Below are 22,059 nucleotides of genomic sequence, written 5' to 3'. Positions count from 1 at the left end.
TAAAAACCTATCAACCAAACAACAACAATCACTTTATACTCATTCCTATGAGCAAAACCCACCAACCAAACACACCCTCCTAGGCGCCTGCTTAGGCGCTCTAAGCGGTAGGCCTCCTAGGCGCCCGCCTAGGCACTCTAAGCGGTAGGCACCCGCCTAGGCACTCTAAGCGGTAGGCCTCCTAGGCACTCTAAGGAGGTAGGCCTCCTAGGCGGTCCCCAGGCAGGCGCCTAACGATTTTTTCAACATTGCTCACAAGAGTCCCCGGTTACCTTGCTCAGCTCAGCCGAGTCGCTCAAGCAAGACAACTGATATAGACTTGGCAGCTCGGGAACTTCTTTCCCATAGCGCTCCACAAACTTGGTTAGAAACTTTTCTTCAGAAACTTTCAAAATCTTAACAAGTACAGTGATGTCGTTTGCAGGCAACAAGCCCATTGCCGACAACGTTTGATAAACAAAACATCTAGGAATAATCCTCTCCTTCAAACTATTCGAAATGATCAAATGGTATTTCATGACATCAGAAGTTGTGAAACCCATTCTGTTCACAAGAAAATCCATCGTCCCCATAATATTCTCTTCGGAGAAACTCATGAACATAGGATACCGGCTAAAACCTTCAAGAATTTCATCCTCTGAAAGCCCCCACTTCTTATAAATGCATATCTTCTTTTCCCAAGTCAATTTAGTCATGGAAGACAATACATGAACTGCAGCCATAAATATTCTTCGAGTTGGCTCAAACCCCATTCCCTTGATCTCCTCAAGCATCTTTCTAAACTTATCCTTTTCCCTAATGAACAAACAAGGCTGGTATCGAAAATAACGTGCAATTCTCAACTCAGGCACTCCCATTTCCCTCAAAACCTGAACATTATCCTCCATAAAAGCCTGACGATCTAGGAAAAAAATCTGGGGGCACCTTTTAATGGAAATTCTGATTTCCTCAGGTGAAGATAGAAAATTTTTAAGGAAATCTACAGTTGGCAAGAGCTGATTCTCCAAGCTTCTCTTCAAAATGACAGGAACTACACAGAGTATTCGAGTGAATTCTTTTTCTGGGAACCCTAAGGACCTGAAAAATTCAATATTGGGCAGAAGGGTGTTCTGAGGATCACATAACAGGACGGGAGGGTTCCTTTGAACAACGGTTGAAACCTGGGATTTAGTGAACCCATGATTTTCCAGGAAAGAAAGAACTGAGTCTGGTTTATCTGGGGCTGCAAATTTCATATATTTGGAAGCTGAAAGAGCTTTTTCTGGAGCAAACCCACATGTATTAACGAGATAATTAACTACATATGAGTGTTTCTTGGCTTGGTTTGGGGATTCAACGCCAGATTTTGTTCTATAGGATTTGTAAGTAGTGAATGAAGATCTCGCAGAAGCCCTCAAATGGGGAAATGTCTTACAAATGAAATTGAACATTTGATTCGTATAAGACCATTTGAAAGGAAAGAATAGACCCACATGGAAAAAAGTGAACAAAAAAATAGACTGTGAAATCTTTCAAGCAAATCAGCAACTCAATCTTCGCCGGTGGCAACGAAGAAAAACCCTAAAATGTTTGGGGAAATTTTTATGACAATAAAACGCCGCCGTATCCTTCATTGGCAAAAGCCAAAATGTTTGGGGAAAAATGAAAGAAAGAATCAAAGAAAGAATGTCAAATAAATCATTAAATGATATTATTAAATAAGTAGAATCAAAGAAAGAGTGTCAAATAAATCATTAAATGATATTATTAAATAAGTAAAATTAATAATTCTTTTGGTCGGATCATGAGGTGTTCTAAGCAGGTCACAACAATGAACCATAGAGGCTAGACAGGTGCTCACTGCGCATAAGGAACTCGATCCCTGGTCATTCTTCCAAAGTTTCACCTCTATGACCAGTTGAGCTACCCATGCAGGCTACGTCTGTATTATAAAATGCTGATCAATTGATCTCTCCTAAAAGATAAGTGCACGGTCACACACAAAAAAAAAAAAAAAAAAAAAAAAAAAAACAGTTGAAACATTTTAATTTTCTTAGGGATAAGGGTCAAATAAGCCCTTATACTATATTGATTTGTGCAATTAGACCCTCCAACTCCACAAAGCTCCAATAAGAACCTCAAACTTACAAAAAAAGTGCAATTAGCACTATTAGCAGGTTGTCTTCAGGTTACTGGTCAACTACTTGGTGATTGGATTTTTTTAAGCTGATTTGGCGAGTTGACGTGGCTTCCACATATTTTTATTTAAAAAAATAATATATTATATTAAATTTAATTTTTAATTAATAAGGCTTCATTTCTTTCCTGTCGTTAAACTCGCCGCCACCGCCGTTTTTCCGCCGCTGCGTACAGCCCTGCTTCGCCTCCGCCCAACCAGAGCTCGGCCTTCTTCAAGATGATGTCCAAGGAGCAGTCTCGCAACTTCAAGCAATCCCCCGAGTCCAGGAGCGAACCTCCCGGGTTTTGGCCCATGCACCTTTAATTTCAAAAGCCCGAGCCTCACTGATGGTAGTTTTGTTGATGGTTCTGGGGGTGGTGGTGATGTTAAGCTGATGATTGCAGCGCGTGATGGGTGGCCGGAGGTTTCTATGGACGTTCATCCGAGGGTGATGGCCGGACGGAACAGATTCTTCGCGGAGAAGCTGCGGCGGAATGGGTCGCACTCGGTGGAAATCCTGGATTGCGATGACATGGAGGTGTATGTGGAGAGTGTGGTGCTTATGTATTGTGAGAACTTGAAGAAGAAATTGATTGGTGAGTGTGTTTCTAAGGTCCTGGGCGGGGACGGCAAACAAATGGAGACTGTGGTGCTTTTCTTTTTATATTGCCTTCTTCCAGAAAGCAGCGAGGATGGCAAACAAATGGAGCAACGACGGCGGCACTAACGCATACTGCCGTTACGCCGCTACTTCCGGAGGGGAGACAACTGCTGCTACCACCAGACTGCTTCGCCGGAAGAACAGGGGAACCACCGCTGCCGATTCTCATTGACGAGAAGGGAGGAACACCGCTCGTAGACGCCGACTGCCAACTCCGCCGCCGTCGCTGCTGGAATACGCCGAAGGAGTAGACACCAGCCACCATCGTCAATCTTTCCAGCCGATGCTCTGCCGTCGCCGGTTGGTTCTTCTCCCCTTGCTGCTCGCCGGAGATACACACGCACGATAATAATAATAAAAAACAATAATAATAATAATAAAATATGACATGGCATTAACCTGCAATTAACTTGTAAAAACAGGTAAGAAGGGGTTGATTGCTTGATTTTTGTGAGTTCAAGGGGTTAATTGGAGCTTTTTAAAATTCAAGGGTTTAATTGCACATTTTAATATAGTTTGAGGGCTTATTTGACCCTTATCCCATTTTCTTATAAGGGTCTGTTTGGAAACCCGGAAAATGACTTCTGAAAAATGAGTCATTTTCCATAAGTCATTTTCCTTTCCTGTGTTTGGCTGCACAATGGAAAACTGTATTTTGATGTTTGGTTCATTTTCAAGAAAATGATGGAAAATTGTCTTTGGTGTTTGGTTCATTTTCCAGAAAATGAACAGAATGACATACTTAAACATTTTAATTATTATATATCGAATAATAAATTTTTATTTTTATTTGTAGAATATAACAATTTTTATTACAAATTATATGCAACATAAATTTTGATTGTATTTAATTCTAATGTCATTGCTCTCTATCTTTCTAGTACTAAAACTATTGTCACAATATGACAATTTGAAATCACAGTTACATGTTAGAAACAACATAGTCGCATAAATAATCAAGTCTTGAAAATTAAAGTCCACAAAGTGTTAGGATCCAATATAACAAGTACTAAGATCCAACATAACCAACCAACTACAAAACATACATAAAAAAAAAAAATGCAACTGGTTTCCGCATCGGAAACCAGATCTGGTTTCCGATGCGGAAAACCATTCGGAAACCAGTGCAGTCACTGGTTCCCAATCGGAAACCAGTGATTGCACTGGTTTCCGAGTGGTTTCCGATCGGAAACCAGTGACTGGTTTTCCGCATCGAAAATCAGATCTGGTTTCCGATGCGGAAAATAAGACTCACTGGTTTCCCAGCCATAATATTTGGAAAAAAAAAATCAAAAAAAAAATGATGTGGAACTTTTCCAGTATTAGTGAAGCTTTTGTGGTTGTGGATTGTTGGAAGAAATGTGTTGGTAGTTCTCTGTTGAATGTTGAAGGAGGAGGTGAAGTGGGAGAAGAAGCAGTGAAGGGAGAGGCTTAGCGTGTCTGCATGTGTTGATTGAAAGATGGAAAATGACTTCCGCAAAAAAAAAAAAAAAAGGGAAGTCATTTTTTGGATTTTAACCCTCATTTTCCATTGACTAGCTAGCATTTTCCTTTAACTATTTCATTTTCAGCATTCCCAAACACCAAAAATCCGGAAAATAATTTTCAGAAGTCATTTTCTGGGTTTCCAAACAGACCCTAAAATCTTATCATTTTACTTGTATTGTATATACTAAGAGTCTATATTCTCTATTATATTAGTGAGATGAAAAGCATTTTATATATATTACTTATTAGATAGTTTAATGGTACATTTTTTAATTCAATGAGCCAATTATACAAAAGAAATAAATCATTGACCTATTTTACATTTAATTACTTCTTGAAAAGAAAAAAAAAAAGCCAAGAAATTAAGTAAAACATGCTCTCTGAGCCTCCCTTGTAGAGCTGAAGAGCTATGGCGGGTGCCCTGGGCACCTCTCTTTCTCTTCTCCTTCCTTCCACTCCCATTTCAAGAAAACATCTTTCGCTAAAATCCTCGCTGTCAGCCTCAAACCAGAGAAAACCCACCAAGAGAAAGAATTATCTTCGCGAAAAGATTCTCAAAACCCTTACAAAACCTCACCCCAATTTTCCCCTTCCCGTTCCCATTGAAACACCCCCCACCATAGACCCCTTAGCACCCTCTGAATCCCCATTGGAGCGAATTCCAGTATACCCTTCCGTTGAAGTCGCCGGTGAGGAGCCCAAGGAGTCGGAAGTACAAGAAGTACAAGTGGCTCAAGTTTCTGAACCTCGCTTAGTAAACCACGGTAAAAGTTCTGCCTTGAAACTTTTTTCATGGCTAGTTGCGGCCGTTATTGTTCCTACCATTTATGTTAGGGTGTTCGGGTCAGCTGGTTTTGATAGTAAAAAGGGGAACTTTGGTAGGAAAAATGAAAAAGATGAGATCTTGGAAATTGGTGGGGTTGGGAACAGTAAGTCCAAGCTGAAACTTTTCTCGAATGGAAGTGAAAATGGCTGGACTGGACTTGTGGATGAGGCTGAAATGGAGAGGAATATTGAGGAAGTTAAGATGATGGCAAGGGAGGCTAGAGCAATGGAAAGGATTGAGGCTGCAAAGAGTAGTGCAAGTGATTCTGGCGATGGCTACGAAGATGATGATAGCTCTGTTAGTAATGCAATTGGGAAGCTGCCAGGATCTTTGGTTGGTTACCTGATGAGAAATGGTGAAAGGAAAGGCAGGGCGAAAACTGGTGGTTTTGATGAAAAAGAAATGAATGCTGCATTGTTGTTTAAGAAAAAGCATAAGTATCGAAGCTTTTCTGGTAAACCAAGTGATAAACCTACTGGTTTTACGGCTCCAGTAAAACCCAATGGGGAAGAACATGGACAGAGAAGACATGTCCAAACATCTGAGCAAGGAAAACGTAGTAATGTTTCTCATGGTGTAGGAAAGACCTCAGTGGAAGAAAGGGAGAAGAATTCGGAAGGAGAGAGACAAGAGGTTGCAAAATCTGTACACGGAACTAGTAATATCCTTAAATCCTTTTGACTAGTTATCTTTTACCTGAAATCGCCTATTTTTACACTACCTTATACGACAGTACATGTAAACAATTAATCAAGAATTGCTTCATGCTTAAGCTAAATGTTTTTGTTGTTTTTCTTCTTTTTCTAGTAGGTGGTGTTCAGGATGGAAGTAACCAGAGTATATTGGTTGAAGCTCCGAATAACAATGAACCTAGCATTCCGCAGACTACTGTGGTTTCCAACAAAAGGAATAGGTCAAATAGAAATCTTAGTTCAAAGGGGAAAAAAGGTACAGAGAAACAATCAGCCAAGAAAGCTGGGAGTACAAATTTTGAAAAAGAAACCAACTTCTGGTGGTTGAGTCTCCCTTACATTCTAGTATGTAATACAATCCACTTACTGCTTGCTAATTGGTTTCCTTTTTCAGCTTTTTTTCTTTCTAAGCTTGTTTACTAGTGTTGTTAATGTAGTTTAGTAACACCTATGTGACGTGTGATATGAAGTTGTTTTATAGATTCTAAGATAGTAGACCCTTCCAGCAGCTGTATAAAATATCGTAAAATTACTCTCTATCCCATTTTTATGTGCCATGTGCACTAATTTTTGAGTCATTCTGACTTGAAGGTTTTACACTAACAAATTCAAGGTTTGAGGACACCAATTAGATATAATGAGGCTACACACACACAAAACACAACTTGACTCAAGAATTGAAAACTCAAATATTGTAAATAAATGTGTCTTAAAATCTTGGTCGAAGTTAAGTTGAGTTGATCATTGAGAAGAGATACAAGACATATACAAAAGGTCTAGTTTTTTTTTTTTTTTTTTTTTTTTTTTTCCCTGATGGCATGTGTTCTGTCAATTATGATTTTAGTTCTGAAGTAGTTTGAGAATAGGGGATTAAATGATTCAACCTTACGCTATTGGGGGTAGGTTCATCATGTTATTGCTTACAAAATATCATTTGGTAAATGAGTACGATAAAACTATCTGTACCTTAATACGTCTTCATATTCATATTGTTGCTCTTTCCAAACATTTCAAACTTAATCTTCATGCTTTGTCGCTAATTACCCCTTCTGTTGCAGGTTGTACGCATGCATATCAGTCATGATGGTAAAGTACAACAAAGACTATACTCCTTAAAAAGTAGCTCCGGGGATTTGTCTCATATTGTTGCTTTTGAAGATCGTAGTGATGCTGCCAATTTCTGTTATATTTTGCAGTCCTACTTTGAAGATTTGGAAGACTTCAGCACTGAAATCGTGTTATTATCATTCAATGTGAGAATCCTTAATTGATATTAAGCAAAACTAAATAGATAAAGTAACTAAAAAACGAGTAGTTTTCATTCATTTGCACTTGTTGCACAGAAATACATTGTAACCATGGATGAAAAAACATTTTTCCAGGAACACGATGAATCAGTAAAATCAAGTATGGAAAATGCAATTGTTGTCAGGAAAGGACAACTGAAGCTTTATGCAGGCCAACCACTTGTTGATGTTGAGACGACCTTGCGCTCATTTGCTGCACAGATTTGAAATGCCATTACGGCCAAAGGGAAACTGGATATTTTTTAGCCACTTAAACAGATGTTTGAATACTGTTAAAAAGCTGGAGATTTGAGAACATCAGATGGATGTGGACCGGAAGATACTATAGATTCATGTTTTTCTTTGGTAAATTGTTTATGAAAATCGTTAGATACTTAGATGTTGGAGGTACTTGATTGTTGTACCCTTTTCTTGCGCGATTTATGATCCTTTTTTTTATATATTGAAGAAATAATGTTCACATAATCACATATATTCCTTGGTTTAATTGTGATGCTTGATTACTACTCACTACTCTGTTGTCAAGGGGGTTTGGCATGCCATTGTTGGCCAAAACTGATGCAATAATTTGACAGAAAATTCTTTTAAAAAAATTAATTATTTCATAACCAAATTACCATACTACAATAATGTATCAGGCATAGAGATTTCACCACTACAAACTGATTCCCTGTAAGCCTGCTAGTTTCACTAAGAAGAAACCAGTTTCATCAAGGATTGTGCATGAATTGCTGGCAGATTAGACTGGCAAAAGCTTTGCCATGCCTCCTGTTTCTGCTCTTCATTTGCGGTTAGTGCTTCATACAACGAAACAACAATGCTTCGTGCTGCTTCTCGTGCCTCTGGAAGCCTGTCGTTCAGCAGATTCACTGCAGTTTGGATCAATGGAACCAACCCGAATTCCTTCATTCCTTCCAGCTCCTATACATACATATGATTCAGTAATCTTTCAAGAAATAAAAAGCAAATTTGAGTCCAAATAGAAAGGGAGTGGATACCATCTTTGAGAAACATTCTGCGATTGAGATTGCAGCTTTGGCCCTGACTCTGAGGTTGAAATGCTTCACATAAGCTTGGAGCTTTTGGAGCAGAGGGAGAGGAGTCATGGATTCCACCATTACCTTGAGTGTCCTGTCTGCTTCTTCACACACAAATTTCTTGTCTTGAGAGGCTTTCAGCAGTAGCTGCAAAAGCTGCAACAAACATCCCCAAAAAAAAAATTAAAAAATCCCATTTTCAATAAACAAGATCATCAAATAACACTCAACTGATAAGTTCAACTCCCAACAGGAGCAGCCTATTGGCCTTCTTGGTTTGAGCCGATCAGCTATAGGTAACAACCTAGGCTGGTTTACCTCCTTGTGGTCATTTGACGGCTATGATCACAAGGCATCAAAAGGCGGGGTTTACCCCTCAAGTAGTGGCTGCGGATTTTCCTCAGTCACCCAAAAAAAAATAACACTCAGATGCATCATGAGATATAATCAAGCAAGATAGGTGAAATGTACCACATGGTCAAATGCATCAGATGTTGCAGGTTCAATCAACTTATCACCAAATGCATTGAAGATATCAGATGAAGCCATGATGGAGGTCTTGCAAAGAGCACTTCTGGGATTCTTCATTGCTTTCACCATAATCAAGATTACCTTATCCCTGCATGTTTGAATATCTAAGGTAAATAACCTGTCCTAATAAAAAAATATTAATCTACCAGGCATCTTGTGTGACAGATAACTTGGGATAACATACTATTATAGGTCAAATGGGAATTTTTTTTTATAGTTCGAGAGTCCTTTGGTATACCGTTGGAGGGTCTATTTGATTCATATCTCTATTCATTATAGAAATTTAAGAAAGAAATGAAAAGGAAGACAGGATTCTCACAGGATCGGGTCCAATAGAGTGGGATGAAAGAGTGCAAAGCGCCTAACATCATTCAGCGATTCACAAACCTTCAACCAGTCCTTCGATTCTAACCCTCCAACGAGGTCCTGAGATTAATTGACACGATACAAAAATCTGCATAAGTAGATTCAAGGAAAAACAATGATTGGGAATTAGAAGGACTAGAGTCTAACTTGGATTTTGGCATCCGGGTCAGCCACAGCTTCGAGATTCTCAGAAGGGATATAATCCACGGCGGCATCTCCGGGCGGCGGAACAGGAGCCATGTTTTCATCATTCTTCACACTCAGCAAATCGGGGTGTTTCTGATTGGGGTTCTTTGTCGGGGCTGCAATTTTGGCTAGCTTTTTGGGCCTTTCTGAAATCACTGGGAGAGCATTATCCAGAGGTCTCAAAGCCATTGCGATTGCGAGCTGTTGTTTCGATTGGAAGAGGAAGAAGAGAGATGATGAGTTCAAGGATGTGAGAAGAATCAATGGGGGAGATGGTAACTCTTGTAGTGTCCTTTGGCTGGAATGGAAAGTCAATAGTGCAGGGATAACGGTCACTTTTGAATTTGAATTTTGAGTAAAAGAAGGAAGGGGAGATAAAGCCGTAAAGGGATAAAGTCATGAAACCTTTTACCTAACGGTCACATTTCTTTGATCTCTTTGGAGTACCACATATTTTTTGAATAGTATTGTATATTACAAGGTAGTATATGTTTTATATTTTTTTTAACTATTGCAGCTCAAAGAGTCACAAAGGTGTCATTTGAGCACAAGGTGCTTGGCGAGTACTATATATGTATTAAAAACAATGTCTATGGAGAAACTTTGAATAAGTTGGTCAGATTGTTGACTTGATAATTACAATATTTAAATTTAACTTTCAAGTGGTCAATACTTAGTGATTATGAATTTTCCTTGTCATAAAAAAAAAAAAGAGTTAATTCCCAAAATGGTCATCCGAATATGACATTTTCTCAAATTGGTCCCTTGACTTTTAATTTTCTCAAAGTGGTCATCCGACTTTTGAATTTTAAGCCAAAATGGTTCTCCGTTAGCTTTGGCGTTAAGTTGGTGTTAAAATGAAGGGTAAAACTGGAAATTTAGGTTGTGCACTCCAATTTAAAGCAATTTGTGATTCCTTTTAGCAATTTGTGCACATATTTCTTCAAATTAGGTTTTTGCTCTCCTAAATCTGCAATCAAAATGTAAGATAATCAACTAGAAGGCCAAAAAAGTTCATCTTCAACTTCATCCACAAACTTCGCAATGCAAAGATTTTTGGTGAGTTATACTGGCACCTACCTCTTCCCAATGATCTTGATAGAACGCCGCCTAGATCCCATCCGGCCCTTGACTGCCCCACCGTTTCATCCCGAAAATACGACCTTCCTCACCTCGTCACTGCTGGCAATTCTGATCAGCCCCTCGGCTTCTCTTATCGAGAGTCTTCTGCCTACGTGGGGGTCCAGAGTTTCCCTATCGCCGTGCTCTACCCTGTCAAATAAGTTAGAGAAAAAAATGAGTGACATGATTTTTAAGAGTCTTGGGGTCCGAGCTCCATTCCCTGTTAAGCTTGAGAGCACAAATTCTCCCCCTACTTCTACGAACAACAGTCGAGCGATGGTAAAAATTAGTGTTTTTGTCCCCATCTTGGATCCAAGCTTTTCTTGATTTTTGGAACCAAAATCATTCCTCTTGTTCTAGCGTGTGGTTGAGATATGCCATTAGCTTTCGTTCTAGAACTTGCAACCACCATGAGTTGTTATTCTAGGGGGATGACTGAATGCCATGAATTCTAGCTAATAGCCGCCTTTTTCCTTTGAAGATATTACCAAAAACTTCATTATTTTATTTCTTGCTGAGGCTAGTCATGGCTTCAATCGCCCTACCACATCATTATCTCTGTTTACTCACGCTTGTTTCTAAACTTCTTTGTAATCATTGCAGGTGAGCCATGCTGCCTCGAACCAGAAATGTCTACTTTCCCTATTTGGCGCCGTCCCCACCACACTAACAAAAGATATGGGGTGATGATCAGAATGAGTTATAGTGAGAACCCTTGCCGTAGCTTCAGGATAACTGTCTTAGGCATCCAGATTCCAGAACACCCGATACGATTTCCTTTTGATTATCGTTCGGCCACCTACTTGCCTACTCCACGTGAATTTTGGCCTAAAAGAGTTCACCTCCATAAGACCGCAGTTTCCATATGCTTCACAGAATCTACTGATGTTATTCATATTAACTTGATCATTCCCCCAGTGGTCATTGATATTGGCCACGTCATTAAAGTCACCAAGCATAATCCATGGCTTTTGTATGGAATCAGTGAAAGTCTTGGCCCTCGGATTTGACCAAAAAATTTCCTTGGCCCTCGGATTCGGCCTCACATACGCAAAAGACAAGAAGGTGAGGGTAGTACCCCTTCCATGGATTTTGCAATGAATAGTTTGGGAGTTGTTCCCAATTATCTCCATATTCAATATATCTTTTTTTCCAAACTAAGAGAAGCCCCCCCCCCCCCCCCCCCCCCCCCCCCCACAAAAGCAAGGGGATTAACCACAAAGGAGTTATCAAAATCCAACTTACCTACCGTCTTAAGGAGCTTGTCGGAATTGGTTTCCAAGAAGCATATCGCCCCCCCGCGTCCTTGTTCGAAATAAGGAATTTTGCATGGCGAATTGTTTCCCGATTGCCAACACCCCGGCAGTTCCAGGACAGCACAATCATTGAGAACCGGTGCGAGACAATGGAGTTTGGATACTGCCTCCCTCACGCGTAGAACACATGCATGCTCGACCCCACCGCCTGACTCGTTTTCGCACTGTCCGGAATTGATCGAAACTCTTTCGATGGGATTCCCTCTCTCACATCCTTTGTCTCCATCTCCGGTTCCACGTCGCACTTTTTGTCCATCCAATCGGTGTCAACACCCTCCAACATGGCCTCATCTCCGAGGCTGATGGGAGCCGACGCAATCTCCGTGAAGGATCACTTAAGGATCTTGATCCGCTTGCCACTCACCACTTACCGCACATAAAAAGCCCTTATCACTTTGAAAAATTACTCTCATATTGCAACTATTGAGACTAGATTGAGTTATAAAAAGCCCTTAACAACTGTTTTTGTTTTCCTAATCAGGTTAGTTAGAACGAGATTGATGGAGTATTGGAGTGGCGAGTGCCTTTTTATTTCCTAATTACAAAGTAACCACACAAAAGTTCTCAAATACTACTCGACTCCCCACTCCCTTCTCCCTTCATCAGTGTTTCAACTTTCATCCCATTTCCATTAATCAATTCCCCAAACCTTCGAAAAATGGTGTGGATCCGCCTTCAATACGTCTAATTGGAGCATTTCCATACAGCACTAACTACACACGAATGGAACCAAAACCCTATGCAAATAGGCAGCATCATCATCATCACAGGGCGTACGGTGGCGGAGGGGGAGGTCCGAGCCCGATGGAAATGACGGCGACGAGGCAACCACCTCAGCTGTCGCAATCTCAGCTTCAAATCTCCGATAACGACCGTAGCAGCAGTGAGCTACGCGCACTGGATTGCAACCTTACTTCCCTCTGCGATCACATCCAATTGGAGGGCTTCAACAATGGCTCCTTCTCCGATATTGTCGTTCAAGCCATGGGTTCCACCTACCACCTCCACCGCCTTATCCTCTCCCGAAGCTCTTACTTCAGGTATCAGACCGTCTATCATTTTAAACCACTATCCTCACCAGCCTAAGCAGAATTATGTGCTCGTTTCGTGTTGTGCCGTGTGCGTATGTTTCAGTTGTTAATTCATTCAAAGTTGTTGTTGTTGTTGTTATTATTATGTTGTGATATGTGTCTGTGTTTTTGTGGTTAATTTATTAATTAATTCGTGATTATTTTAATTTTTGGTGTCATGATTTGTTTTGCAGGAACATGTTGCAGGGACCTTGGAAAGAAGCAAGTGCTCAGGTTTTGACCTTGAATGTGGATGATAATAATGTCAATGGGGAGGCTATTGAACTAGCTTTGGCTTATCTTTATGGACACCACCCCAAGCTCAGTGATAATAATGCATTTCGAGTTCTTGCCGCTGCATCCTTTCTTGACCTTCAGGCATACAATCCAAACCACAAAGAATTTTACATAGTTGTTGCGCTATTCATATGAAAGCCTAATTGTTGTATATGCCTGAAACTAGCCTTTAATGGTGGAGCAGAAACATATATATTTTGGTAAAAAGGAAATTTATTAATATAATAAGGAAGTTTAAGATGGAGGAATTCTGCATATCAGAGTTTGATGAATTCAATTCTTACAGAACTTTGTTGGATTTTATGGTATGTTGGTAAGTGAATAAGTTTGTTGAACTGTTCTCTTACCCAATAAAAGAGTCCATCATCTGCCTTGGTAATTTGAAAAGATGGCCTAGGACACTAGGCTGTGATACCATGTTGAAATTGAGGGATTGAAATGCCTGACACTTGTCAAATAGGCCACCACCTGGTTAGCGGGAGCAAATTATGTGAGAAACCAAAGAGAGCGTAGAGAGAATTTATGATTGAATTAATACTAATAGGTCCCCATAGATTGTCTCTCTATGTTTTTGTGTATCGAACTATATAGAGACGCTATATTTATAGGAACATTGGGCTAAGTCACCTCTACTGCGAATAGGAAACTAAGCCCACACCTACTAGAAATAAGGATATCTATCTTCAAGATTGCAAACAGCACTAAGGAATAAGGGTATCTATCTTCTTTGTTGGTCTGTTTTTTCAGTCATATACTCATATCTTATATTTTCAAATTTCAACGATTAAGTCTTTCCATGCTGATTTCCAACTTGTTAAAATGGAAAGTTTAGTACAGGAAGAATAATGAAGGTTGAGGTGCAACAGGTGTAATTGACATTGATTCCAATATTCTAGTATTCTCAAGAGCTTCTGGTGAACCTGAAACATTATCCTTTATTTAGCTGATGGTCTCATTTTGCATGCAGGATTTATGTGCAATATGCACGGACTTCATCATTTCAGAGCTATGGACATCAAACTTCTTAACGTACCAGGTTCAAACTGCATTTAAGACTGATTATTGGTTTATCAGCTTTTTATTTTCTACTTCTATAATTAACCAGGTAATACTATGTTATAGGTGTTTGCAGAGAGCCAAGATTATGGAATACATGGAGAGCGAGTTAGAAATGCTTGTTGGGGATACCTTTGTCAAAGTGGTGCCATGGAGTTGAAAGAGGCAAGTTATATTGTACAACATTCAACTTGGGTTTTAGTTTAAATACGGGGTATTTTCTTCTCCTCCTAAGGATGATGATTATCAGCACTTCTTTGAATGTATATAAATGTATCTAGACATGTCAGCTTCAACTTTGTTTCTCTCTGACAAGTTTGAGCAACAACCTGTTGCTTTTCATTAGAGCTTTCGGGGTAAAACCTTTTTTCAAAAAGTGATAGGAGATACCTTGCATTATGATGAATGAAAGGATTGATGAAGGTCTGTGGTTCTATTTAGACTTGTTTGATAAGGAAATTTGTTGTTGATTCTCCTCTTCCAATGCCTTTAGGTTCTTCTTTTAATTATAATTTTTTTTAAAAAATTATTTATAAAAAGTAGTTACTTTGCTTGACACTTCTACTTGTTGGACAAAGAACTTTAAATGGTTAGTGCCTGCTGTTACTGCTGTTATAGAGTCATTTCCATCTTATAGCTCCCTCTTATTCTTGAAAAAGGCTCCAAGTTTCATCCAACTTTGGAGAAAATATCTACTCTTTTATATTAGTTCTTAGGGCTATAACTGGTTGTTTGTTTAATTGTTGATTCTGTATCCCATCAATATCAGGTCCTTCCTAAGCTCTCATCTCAAACATTGCATGCTCTGCTAACCTCTGATGAATTGTGGGTACCAAGTGAAGAGAAACGGTGAGAAGACACATGATTTTTTTGTGTCTGGGCTGTTTTTTTGACATGCTCAGGAATCTTACAAGCATTTTCCTTCTGCTTTGCTGCCTTTGTAGATTTGAACTGGCTTTATATAGTCTTCTTGCTAGAGGTGCTATGTGCAACACGGTGCATCATGAGCGGGGAAGTTGCAGTTCTTGCACTGATTCAGGAACAAGTACCTATTCAGATGCTTCCAGAGTGAAGGCTAAGAACTTGTGTGATGGCAGCACTGATAAACTGATGGAATCTGAATTGAGGAATCTAAGCTTAAAAGATGGACAAGGAGAAAGTCATAATACTGCTCATAATATTCTAGTTGAGCTTGCAGACTGTGTTGTTGATTCTGTCACCGAGGTACATAACAAACAACCGTTGCAAGAAGCGGTTTGCGTTCAAACCAACTTGGAATCTAGATATGGATGTAACATAGGACAAGCTTCATCAAGTAACTCATTTTTATACACTGGTGAAGTTGGATCCTCATGTTCTTTTATTGAAATGCCAATAAGTGGTGGAGCAAGTAGGCTAGGGAGCAATGGTATGTCTATGGAAGGGCCATCAGAAGAAGATCCATGCTATCAATTAAACAATACATCTTGGCTGTCTGCAGACCAAAGCAACTGCGCACCAATGAGTTCATCTGGTGATGTGCTTATACCCAGTGATTGGGGAAGATGCAACATGCCCTCCCTATCTTGGGGTGGTAGGACCGTGGGACGAAGAGAGGTGAAAACTTGCTTAAATGGACATTGCGGAATTAACAGAGATGATTATGATGCCTTTGTCAATATTTTTGAGGGAGGATCTCTATTGTATTGTAACATGTCTTTTGAGGCACTTCTAACTGTGAGAAAGAAGCTGGAAGAATTGGGATTCCCTTGCAAAGCTGTGAATGATGGGCCTTGGCTGCAGGTCTAGAACTGTTATTTAATTTTGTCTTGGCTGCAGGTCTAGAACTGTTATTTGATTTTGTGCATGATGCATGAGAGAATGTTGGCAAGTCCAAGCTGTGCACACTCTTTAATTTAATTAACAAAAATAAAAAATAAAAATCTCCCAGAGATTCTAAAATCAAGATACTTTGCAAGTGTACATTTTCATTTGGTCATCTCTGAATGCATACTCAGAAACATATAGTTTGGAGAGGTTGGATAATTGTCTTATAGAGTTTGAATAATTTTCTTATCTTTTCTAACGTCTTTGAAAGTAACATGTGCATTAATGCAAACTATTTAGAAATCTTTAAAAATATATATTTAAGATTATTTTCACTGAACAGAACTCAAAGGAGATAAAAAAAATTAAACAGAGAAAATACTAACATACTTTGTGTTTGTTTCCAACATATAGGGTCATTGGTATGGAAATGCCTGAAAACATTAAAGTCATTCAACATTCAAAATATTACTTTTCTCTGGAGTTTTTCAGTTGATGAAAAAGAAAAAGAAATGGTACTGTATTGTGGCAATAGTGATACAAAACTAGCATTATTATATCTTTGATTCTTTGAAACTACTTTTCTGTACATCAAATAGCACAACAAATCTGGATGCATTTTTTACCCAACTAAAGCTACTGTTTGGAATAGCCCTGTGGTCTTTCTTTTTCTTCTTGTTTAACTTTTATTGATGGATTTCTTTGTGACATGGATCTTTTTTTACATATCTTGTAGATGCTCTTGAGCCAGCGAGTGCAAGAAATTGGTGCAGATACATGCAAAAGTTGCTGTCTTGTGAGTATGGCATGTGCCTGTAGACAGCCTTTTGGATATTCACGCAATGTTGCAGCTACTGGATATTACATGACAGAGCATGATCAAGGCAATCCACCTACCAATGCTGGTAATGTGTATGTCAATGATTCTGTCCATCGTGAAGGAAATGGTCTCTTTAGGCCCGTACGTGTTCATGTTAGGGGGCCTATTGATGGGCTGGCTGGAATTGGGCGTGGAAATACATTTGTTCCTGCAGCTGCATGGCCCCCAACACGTTTTGTCTTCTCTCGTGTACCATTTGGGATGGGTAATCGTAATTGTCAGCAGTCTGTTGGTAATGATGACCCAGAAAATAGAGGGGACCACAATGCAGACCTTGCTGGGGATGGCTTGACAGCTTTGGTTGGTCTCAGCCAGGAGGGAAGTAATATGGCTACTATTTGTGGGGAGCAGTTAGAAAGGGGTTATGATGTGGATCTTCAGAGCAGGATGGTAGGATCATCAATATCTGTACCTAATGTTAGTAGTAGTATTTCCTCACAAATGTTAGATTCTGGGCGTACTGTTGGAATTGAGTGGGAGAATGACAATAGTTCTATATCATTGGATATGAAGACACCCTTAAGTCATTTTCCTCCTTTTCGGTTTGGGTAAGTTATATTCTTTGGCATATTGTCGACTTCTAAGCAATTGAATAGCTATATGTATGAAGATACTTTTATCAGTTGATGTTTAGTACACAGTAAAAGATCTCAGTTCAAGACTTCCTGGAAGGTGAAACATTTTATTTTTGTGTCTTTTATGACATGAAATGGATTTCACTGTTGTGACACTGGTATTAGTAAATGTTAGCAAATTTTTGCATCTCAGGACTTGATAGATCAAATGGCAAGAAATTGAGATGTTTATCCTCTTGAGCTCAGTATTCACCCTTTTTGAGATTGAAGTTTCTTTCAGTAGTTTCTGACAGTCTTCAAATGTGGAACAGGGTTGAATTTCAAGATGTGCTCAGGCTCAATGATGGTCAAGTCAAGCATTCACCTGAGTTTTTTTATGCTGGTTCTTTGTGGAAGGTATATATTATTACTATCCAGTAACTTTCGCTCTTTATCCATCTGATGATTTTATTAGGATGCACATTATTGTATATGCTGATTTTGTAGTTGTTTTATTTTGACTTGAATTTTATAGGTCAGTGTCCAGGCCTTTAGTGATGAAGACCCACAGGGACGCCGGACTCTTGGTAATCTTTATGAACCATTGACTCATTCTGCAAATTGAAAAGCAATTTTGCCATTTTCTAAAAAGAATTATTTATTTCTCAGGGCTTTTTCTTCATCGACGAAAGGCAGAAATAACTGATCCAGCTAGAAAGGTGAGCCTTTTCTTGCATGGGTATAACATGGAAGGACCTTGATGAATTCTGAAGAGAAGTTACTTTCTATTTTAGGGCGAATATTCCTCATCAAAGCTATTCATGAATTTTAGTCTTTTACCATCAAGCTGCTCCTAAGTAATTTTTTCAATTTATTAACAAAGGGGTAGCTCAAGTGGCAAATGGGCTTCTTTATGGGGACGATCCTCGGGATAACCTAGGTTCGATTCCCATAAGTGATAATTCCCCATTGGGCTAGCTCCTGTGCCTCTCAACAGTGATTAGTCGGGTGGACCCGGACCGTAAGACGGATGGAGATAGACCCGGAACACCTCGTGGTTTACACTCCAAAAAAAAAAAAAAATCAATTGAATTTGCATTCTTTATCTCTTTTCTCCCCTTGATCAGAAAGTGTTAGATTTGGCTCACTTTCAATACCCTTTTTTCCTATTCCAGGTGCACGTGTATGTTGATTCTCGTGAAAAGGTCACTGCTCGGTATCAGGTGAATCACCATATCAATGTTCTCTTTCCATATATTTAGTATTTGTGTGCAAGAATACTAAGTGTGCAGCCTGCTTTTAAATACCTTCATGCTCCAGTTGATTTGTCCATCCAAGAGAGAAGTGATGGTGTTTGGAAGCTTCAAACAGACGGGAACTCTTCTCCCAAAAGCTCCCAAGGGATGGGGCTGGCGTTCAGCCTTGTTGTTCGACGAACTCGCGGATCTTCTCCAAAACGGTGCACTACGAGTGGCTGCCGTTGTACAGCTAATCTGATGCTCTAGGTAAATAACATGCAACACCAAACACTTACTAAAAACATACTCTCAAGATTTTGACGTGTTCATACGGAATTACAGCTAAATTATACTTTTGCAAAACTGACGCCTGTCAAATTTTCAAGGTATTCAAGCCATTAATTTCCCGCTTTAACACTCTCGTGGCTAAATGATGTTGCCCTTATTTGCATACTGTTGTAATGTTGTGTATAGTTATCCCAGTTATATGTAGCTGTGTAGCAAGGAAGCTAAAACAGTCCTTGTCAAATTGAATACTTGCAGCATAAGTTCTGAGTAAAATATTACCTGTTCTGTGTACGTTTGAGCTACTTGTCTTTAATTTGAATTCTCAGAATACATGTTTTGCAACAATATGTTGTTTTTTCTGCAATGCTGTCCTTTAGTTTAGATGCTATGAATGTGGTCCTCTGTGTGGTAAAGATAGTAGGTTTGAAATTGTGATGTGTTTTACAATACAATTGATTACCACATCAATGAACAGGGGAAAAGACAGAAATGTGAAGGTTAAACATGCAATTCCCTGAAATATGACAAAAACAAAAGTTGGACGAAAATATGAAAAACACATTTGGGAAATGCGTTTTATCATATTTCCGGTCAAACTTAAAAAGAAAGTGAGGCTTGCGTTTTTCGAGAAATGCAAATCCCACTCGTGTTTCTCGAGAAACACATTTTTTTAAAAAAAAATTGGTTTCTCCGGCGAAGGAGAAGGCAACCAGTGACCAAACTGGTCGCCTTCTTTGCCGGAGAAACCAGCGCCCAATTTTGGTCGCCGGCTTCTCCGGCTCCTTTGCCGGAGAAACCAAAATTTAAAAAAAAATAAATTGCGTTTCTCGAGAAACGTAGGTGGGATTTGCGATTCTCAAGAAGCGCAAGTGTTGCATTTTAAGTTTGACCTGAAATATGATAAAACGTATTTCCTAAATGTGTTTTCATATTTTTGTCCAACTTTTTTTTTTTTTTTTTTTTTTTTCATATTTTGGGGAATTGCATGTTTCACCTTCACATTTCTGTCTTTTTCCCTCAATGAACATGATTATCAATAATAAATATTATTAGGGAAAAAAATACATTTTTAGTCTTTCAAATGTTCTTTGTTAGCCCTTTTAGTCCTTAATTTTTTACGGTTGCAATGTACACCTCTAATTCTTCAAAAAAGTTATAGTTTTAACCCCATTGAGCAACAAAATTATTAAATTCTATTAAAATATTACTTAGTACATGTGTATTTTAGTACTTTTTAATATTTCTTCTGCTTTAATTATAGCCTTCTTTAGTCTAGATATTTTATTTGTAAAATATATCAAAAAAAAAAAATTGATTTTAACAAGTTCGTGTAGCATTAGTAAAACTTGCATTTGCACAAGAGTAACTCTATTTTCTCTTTTTCAAAAAAAAAAAAAAAAAAACTATTTTCTCTTTCATTTTTTTCTACACATAAGCTAGGGCCTCACAAAAAAAAAAAAAAAAAAAAAAAAAAAAACAATAGTAACTCTATTTTCTCTTTTTCAAAAAAAAAAAAACTATTTTCTCTTTCATTTTTTTCTACACATAAGCTAGGGCCTCACAAAAAAAAAAAAAAAAAAAAAAAAAAAAAAAAACTCTTAAAATATATTGATGTGGTTGCTTTTAATGTTTAATGATTCACTCGGAAAAAACTAAGGCTGTCCTTATTCCTGCAAACATCTTACACTCTCAAAAATGGGTCCCACTTTCACATCATCCCATTTGCAAATCATCTACTATTCACATTACATCCCTGCAAATCTCTCTCACTTTTAAAAATAGATCCCACTTTCATTTTATATTATATATATAATAATAAAATAATAAAAAAGTAAAGAAAAGGACAAATGCAACGACAGCCTTGCAATACCAAAGTACAACAAAGGCTGACATTGTTGTCCTTTGCAAACTTGCTAGAAATGCAAGTTTGCAATACAGTTGGCGTTAAAAAAAAGGAAAACAATATTATTTATTCCATGTCATCATCCATGTCATTTAGCAAATGTGATATTTGCAAGGTTGGGGACAGCCTAATGGTGTATCAAAATTGGAAATAATTTAATATTTAATGACTGAATTTGATAGTTTTAAAGGTCAGCGACTAAAATTAAAAATGAGTGTAGCGATTTGATTTTGTGTCATTGAGTATAATTTGTCACGCATGAACTAATTGAGTTATCGTAAAATCATTCATGTGAACATAGATTGATGGTATAAAATCATATTCTTAAGAATTTGATGTTTTTTAAAAACCAAATGTCGTTTAACTATTGGCCATGTTTGGTTATTGGCGGATCCGTCATTTTTTGGCGGTTTGACATGGTCAAACCGCCAAAAAAACCGTTTGGTTAGCAGCGGTTTGCTCCAAACCGCTGTTTTTGCAAACGCTGCACTTTGCAACGTTTGCGGTTGGCGTTTTGGGGAAAATTACATTTTTCCCAAAACGCCCCTGTTTATATTTAAAAAAAAAAAAAAACTTAAAACTTATTGAGGAGCCGAATCGGCTCCTTAATTTGAGGAGCCAAAACGGCTCCTCAATGTTGCCCATCTGGGATGGGCAACAAATTTGTGGAGCCTTGAAGCTCCATTCCCACTTTTCCCACCGATGTGGGACGGTGGGAAAAGTGGGAATACAAGAGGGGAGCAGCTTATGCTGCTCCCTTCTTTCGTTCTTTTTTTTTTTTTTTTTTTTTTTTTTTTTAATTATTATTATTATTATGAATTATAAATTATAATGTATACCCTTATGGTCATTTTACATGTTAACCGCTAATCTAAACAGCTAATTTTACCAAACATTTTTTTATAAACCGCTAATACAATCTGCTGGTCAAACCTGCTAATACAATCCGCTATCTGATAACCGCTAACACAACCCGCTACCGCTGACCGCTAACCGCTGACCGCTAACCGCTGATAACCAAACAAGCCCATTATCTCCAACAAGAACGAAAAGGTAATTTCAGTTCACGTGAAAGCAAACACCTCCTGACCTTTTCAATGACAATTTAATTTTTTTTTTTTAAGTTATTAATTTTCACATAACAAAAACTCTACGGGTGATTATCCTTATAAACATGAAACGGGTCGAGTTAATATAAAAATGTAATACTAATCAATGATAAAATATAGATGAGTGAGTGAAAATTATTGTTTTACCAATTAAAGTCCAACATTAAC

At 38.4% G+C, this 22,059-nt stretch overlaps 3 protein-coding genes across 7 annotated transcripts; 2 read left to right on the top strand and 1 right to left on the bottom strand.

Annotated features, from left to right (window-relative positions):
• Window positions 1-4,659: 4,659 nt before the first annotated feature.
• Window positions 4,660-7,602, top strand: LOC109176208. 4 transcript variants are annotated; one of them, XM_019325666.1, is made up of 5 exons: window positions 4,660-5,653; window positions 5,741-5,791; window positions 5,944-6,170; window positions 6,884-7,078; window positions 7,208-7,602. In XM_019325666.1, the coding sequence occupies exons 1-5, from the start codon at window positions 4,717-4,719 to the stop codon at window positions 7,337-7,339; spliced, it is 1,542 nt and encodes a 513-aa protein (XP_019181211.1). In that variant the 5' UTR covers window positions 4,660-4,716; the 3' UTR covers window positions 7,340-7,602. The 4 variants fall into 4 exon arrangements, with proteins under 4 accessions (XP_019181211.1, XP_019181210.1, XP_019181209.1 ...); XM_019325665.1 differs by having other exon boundaries at window positions 5,941-6,170; XM_019325664.1 differs by having other exon boundaries at window positions 4,660-5,791.
• A 109-nt stretch (window positions 7,603-7,711) lies between these two features.
• Window positions 7,712-9,587, bottom strand: LOC109176209. The gene is made up of 5 exons (XM_019325667.1): window positions 9,214-9,587; window positions 9,020-9,126; window positions 8,641-8,788; window positions 8,131-8,325; window positions 7,712-8,053 (listed from the first exon to the last, which is right to left on the bottom strand). Exons 1-5 carry the CDS (start codon window positions 9,439-9,441, stop codon window positions 7,823-7,825), a joined length of 909 nt encoding a protein of 302 aa, XP_019181212.1. The 5' UTR covers window positions 9,442-9,587; the 3' UTR covers window positions 7,712-7,822.
• Window positions 9,588-12,239: 2,652 nt separating this feature from the next.
• On the top strand, window positions 12,240-19,177 carry LOC109176133. Of its 2 annotated transcripts, XM_019325567.1 has the most exons (13): window positions 12,240-12,730; window positions 12,955-13,138; window positions 14,025-14,093; window positions 14,180-14,278; window positions 14,883-14,962; window positions 15,058-15,895; window positions 16,656-17,347; window positions 17,686-17,770; window positions 17,889-17,940; window positions 18,023-18,072; window positions 18,529-18,576; window positions 18,674-18,858; window positions 18,978-19,171. In XM_019325567.1, exons 1-12 carry the CDS (start codon window positions 12,414-12,416, stop codon window positions 18,848-18,850), a joined length of 2,691 nt encoding a protein of 896 aa, XP_019181112.1. In that variant the 5' UTR covers window positions 12,240-12,413; the 3' UTR covers window positions 18,851-18,858; window positions 18,978-19,171. The 2 variants fall into 2 exon arrangements, with proteins under 2 accessions (XP_019181112.1, XP_019181111.1); XM_019325566.1 differs by having other exon boundaries at window positions 18,674-19,177.
• The last annotated feature ends 2,882 nt before the right edge of the window (window positions 19,178-22,059 follow it).

This window comes from Ipomoea nil, unplaced genomic scaffold, assembly GCF_001879475.1.
Source record: "Ipomoea nil cultivar Tokyo-kokei standard unplaced genomic scaffold, Asagao_1.1 scaffold0688, whole genome shotgun sequence".
In the NCBI taxonomy this organism is placed as follows: Eukaryota; Viridiplantae; Streptophyta; class Magnoliopsida; order Solanales; family Convolvulaceae; genus Ipomoea; species Ipomoea nil.
Note: the sequence above shows the minus strand (reverse complement) of the source record. Positions and strands in the feature narration are given on the sequence as shown.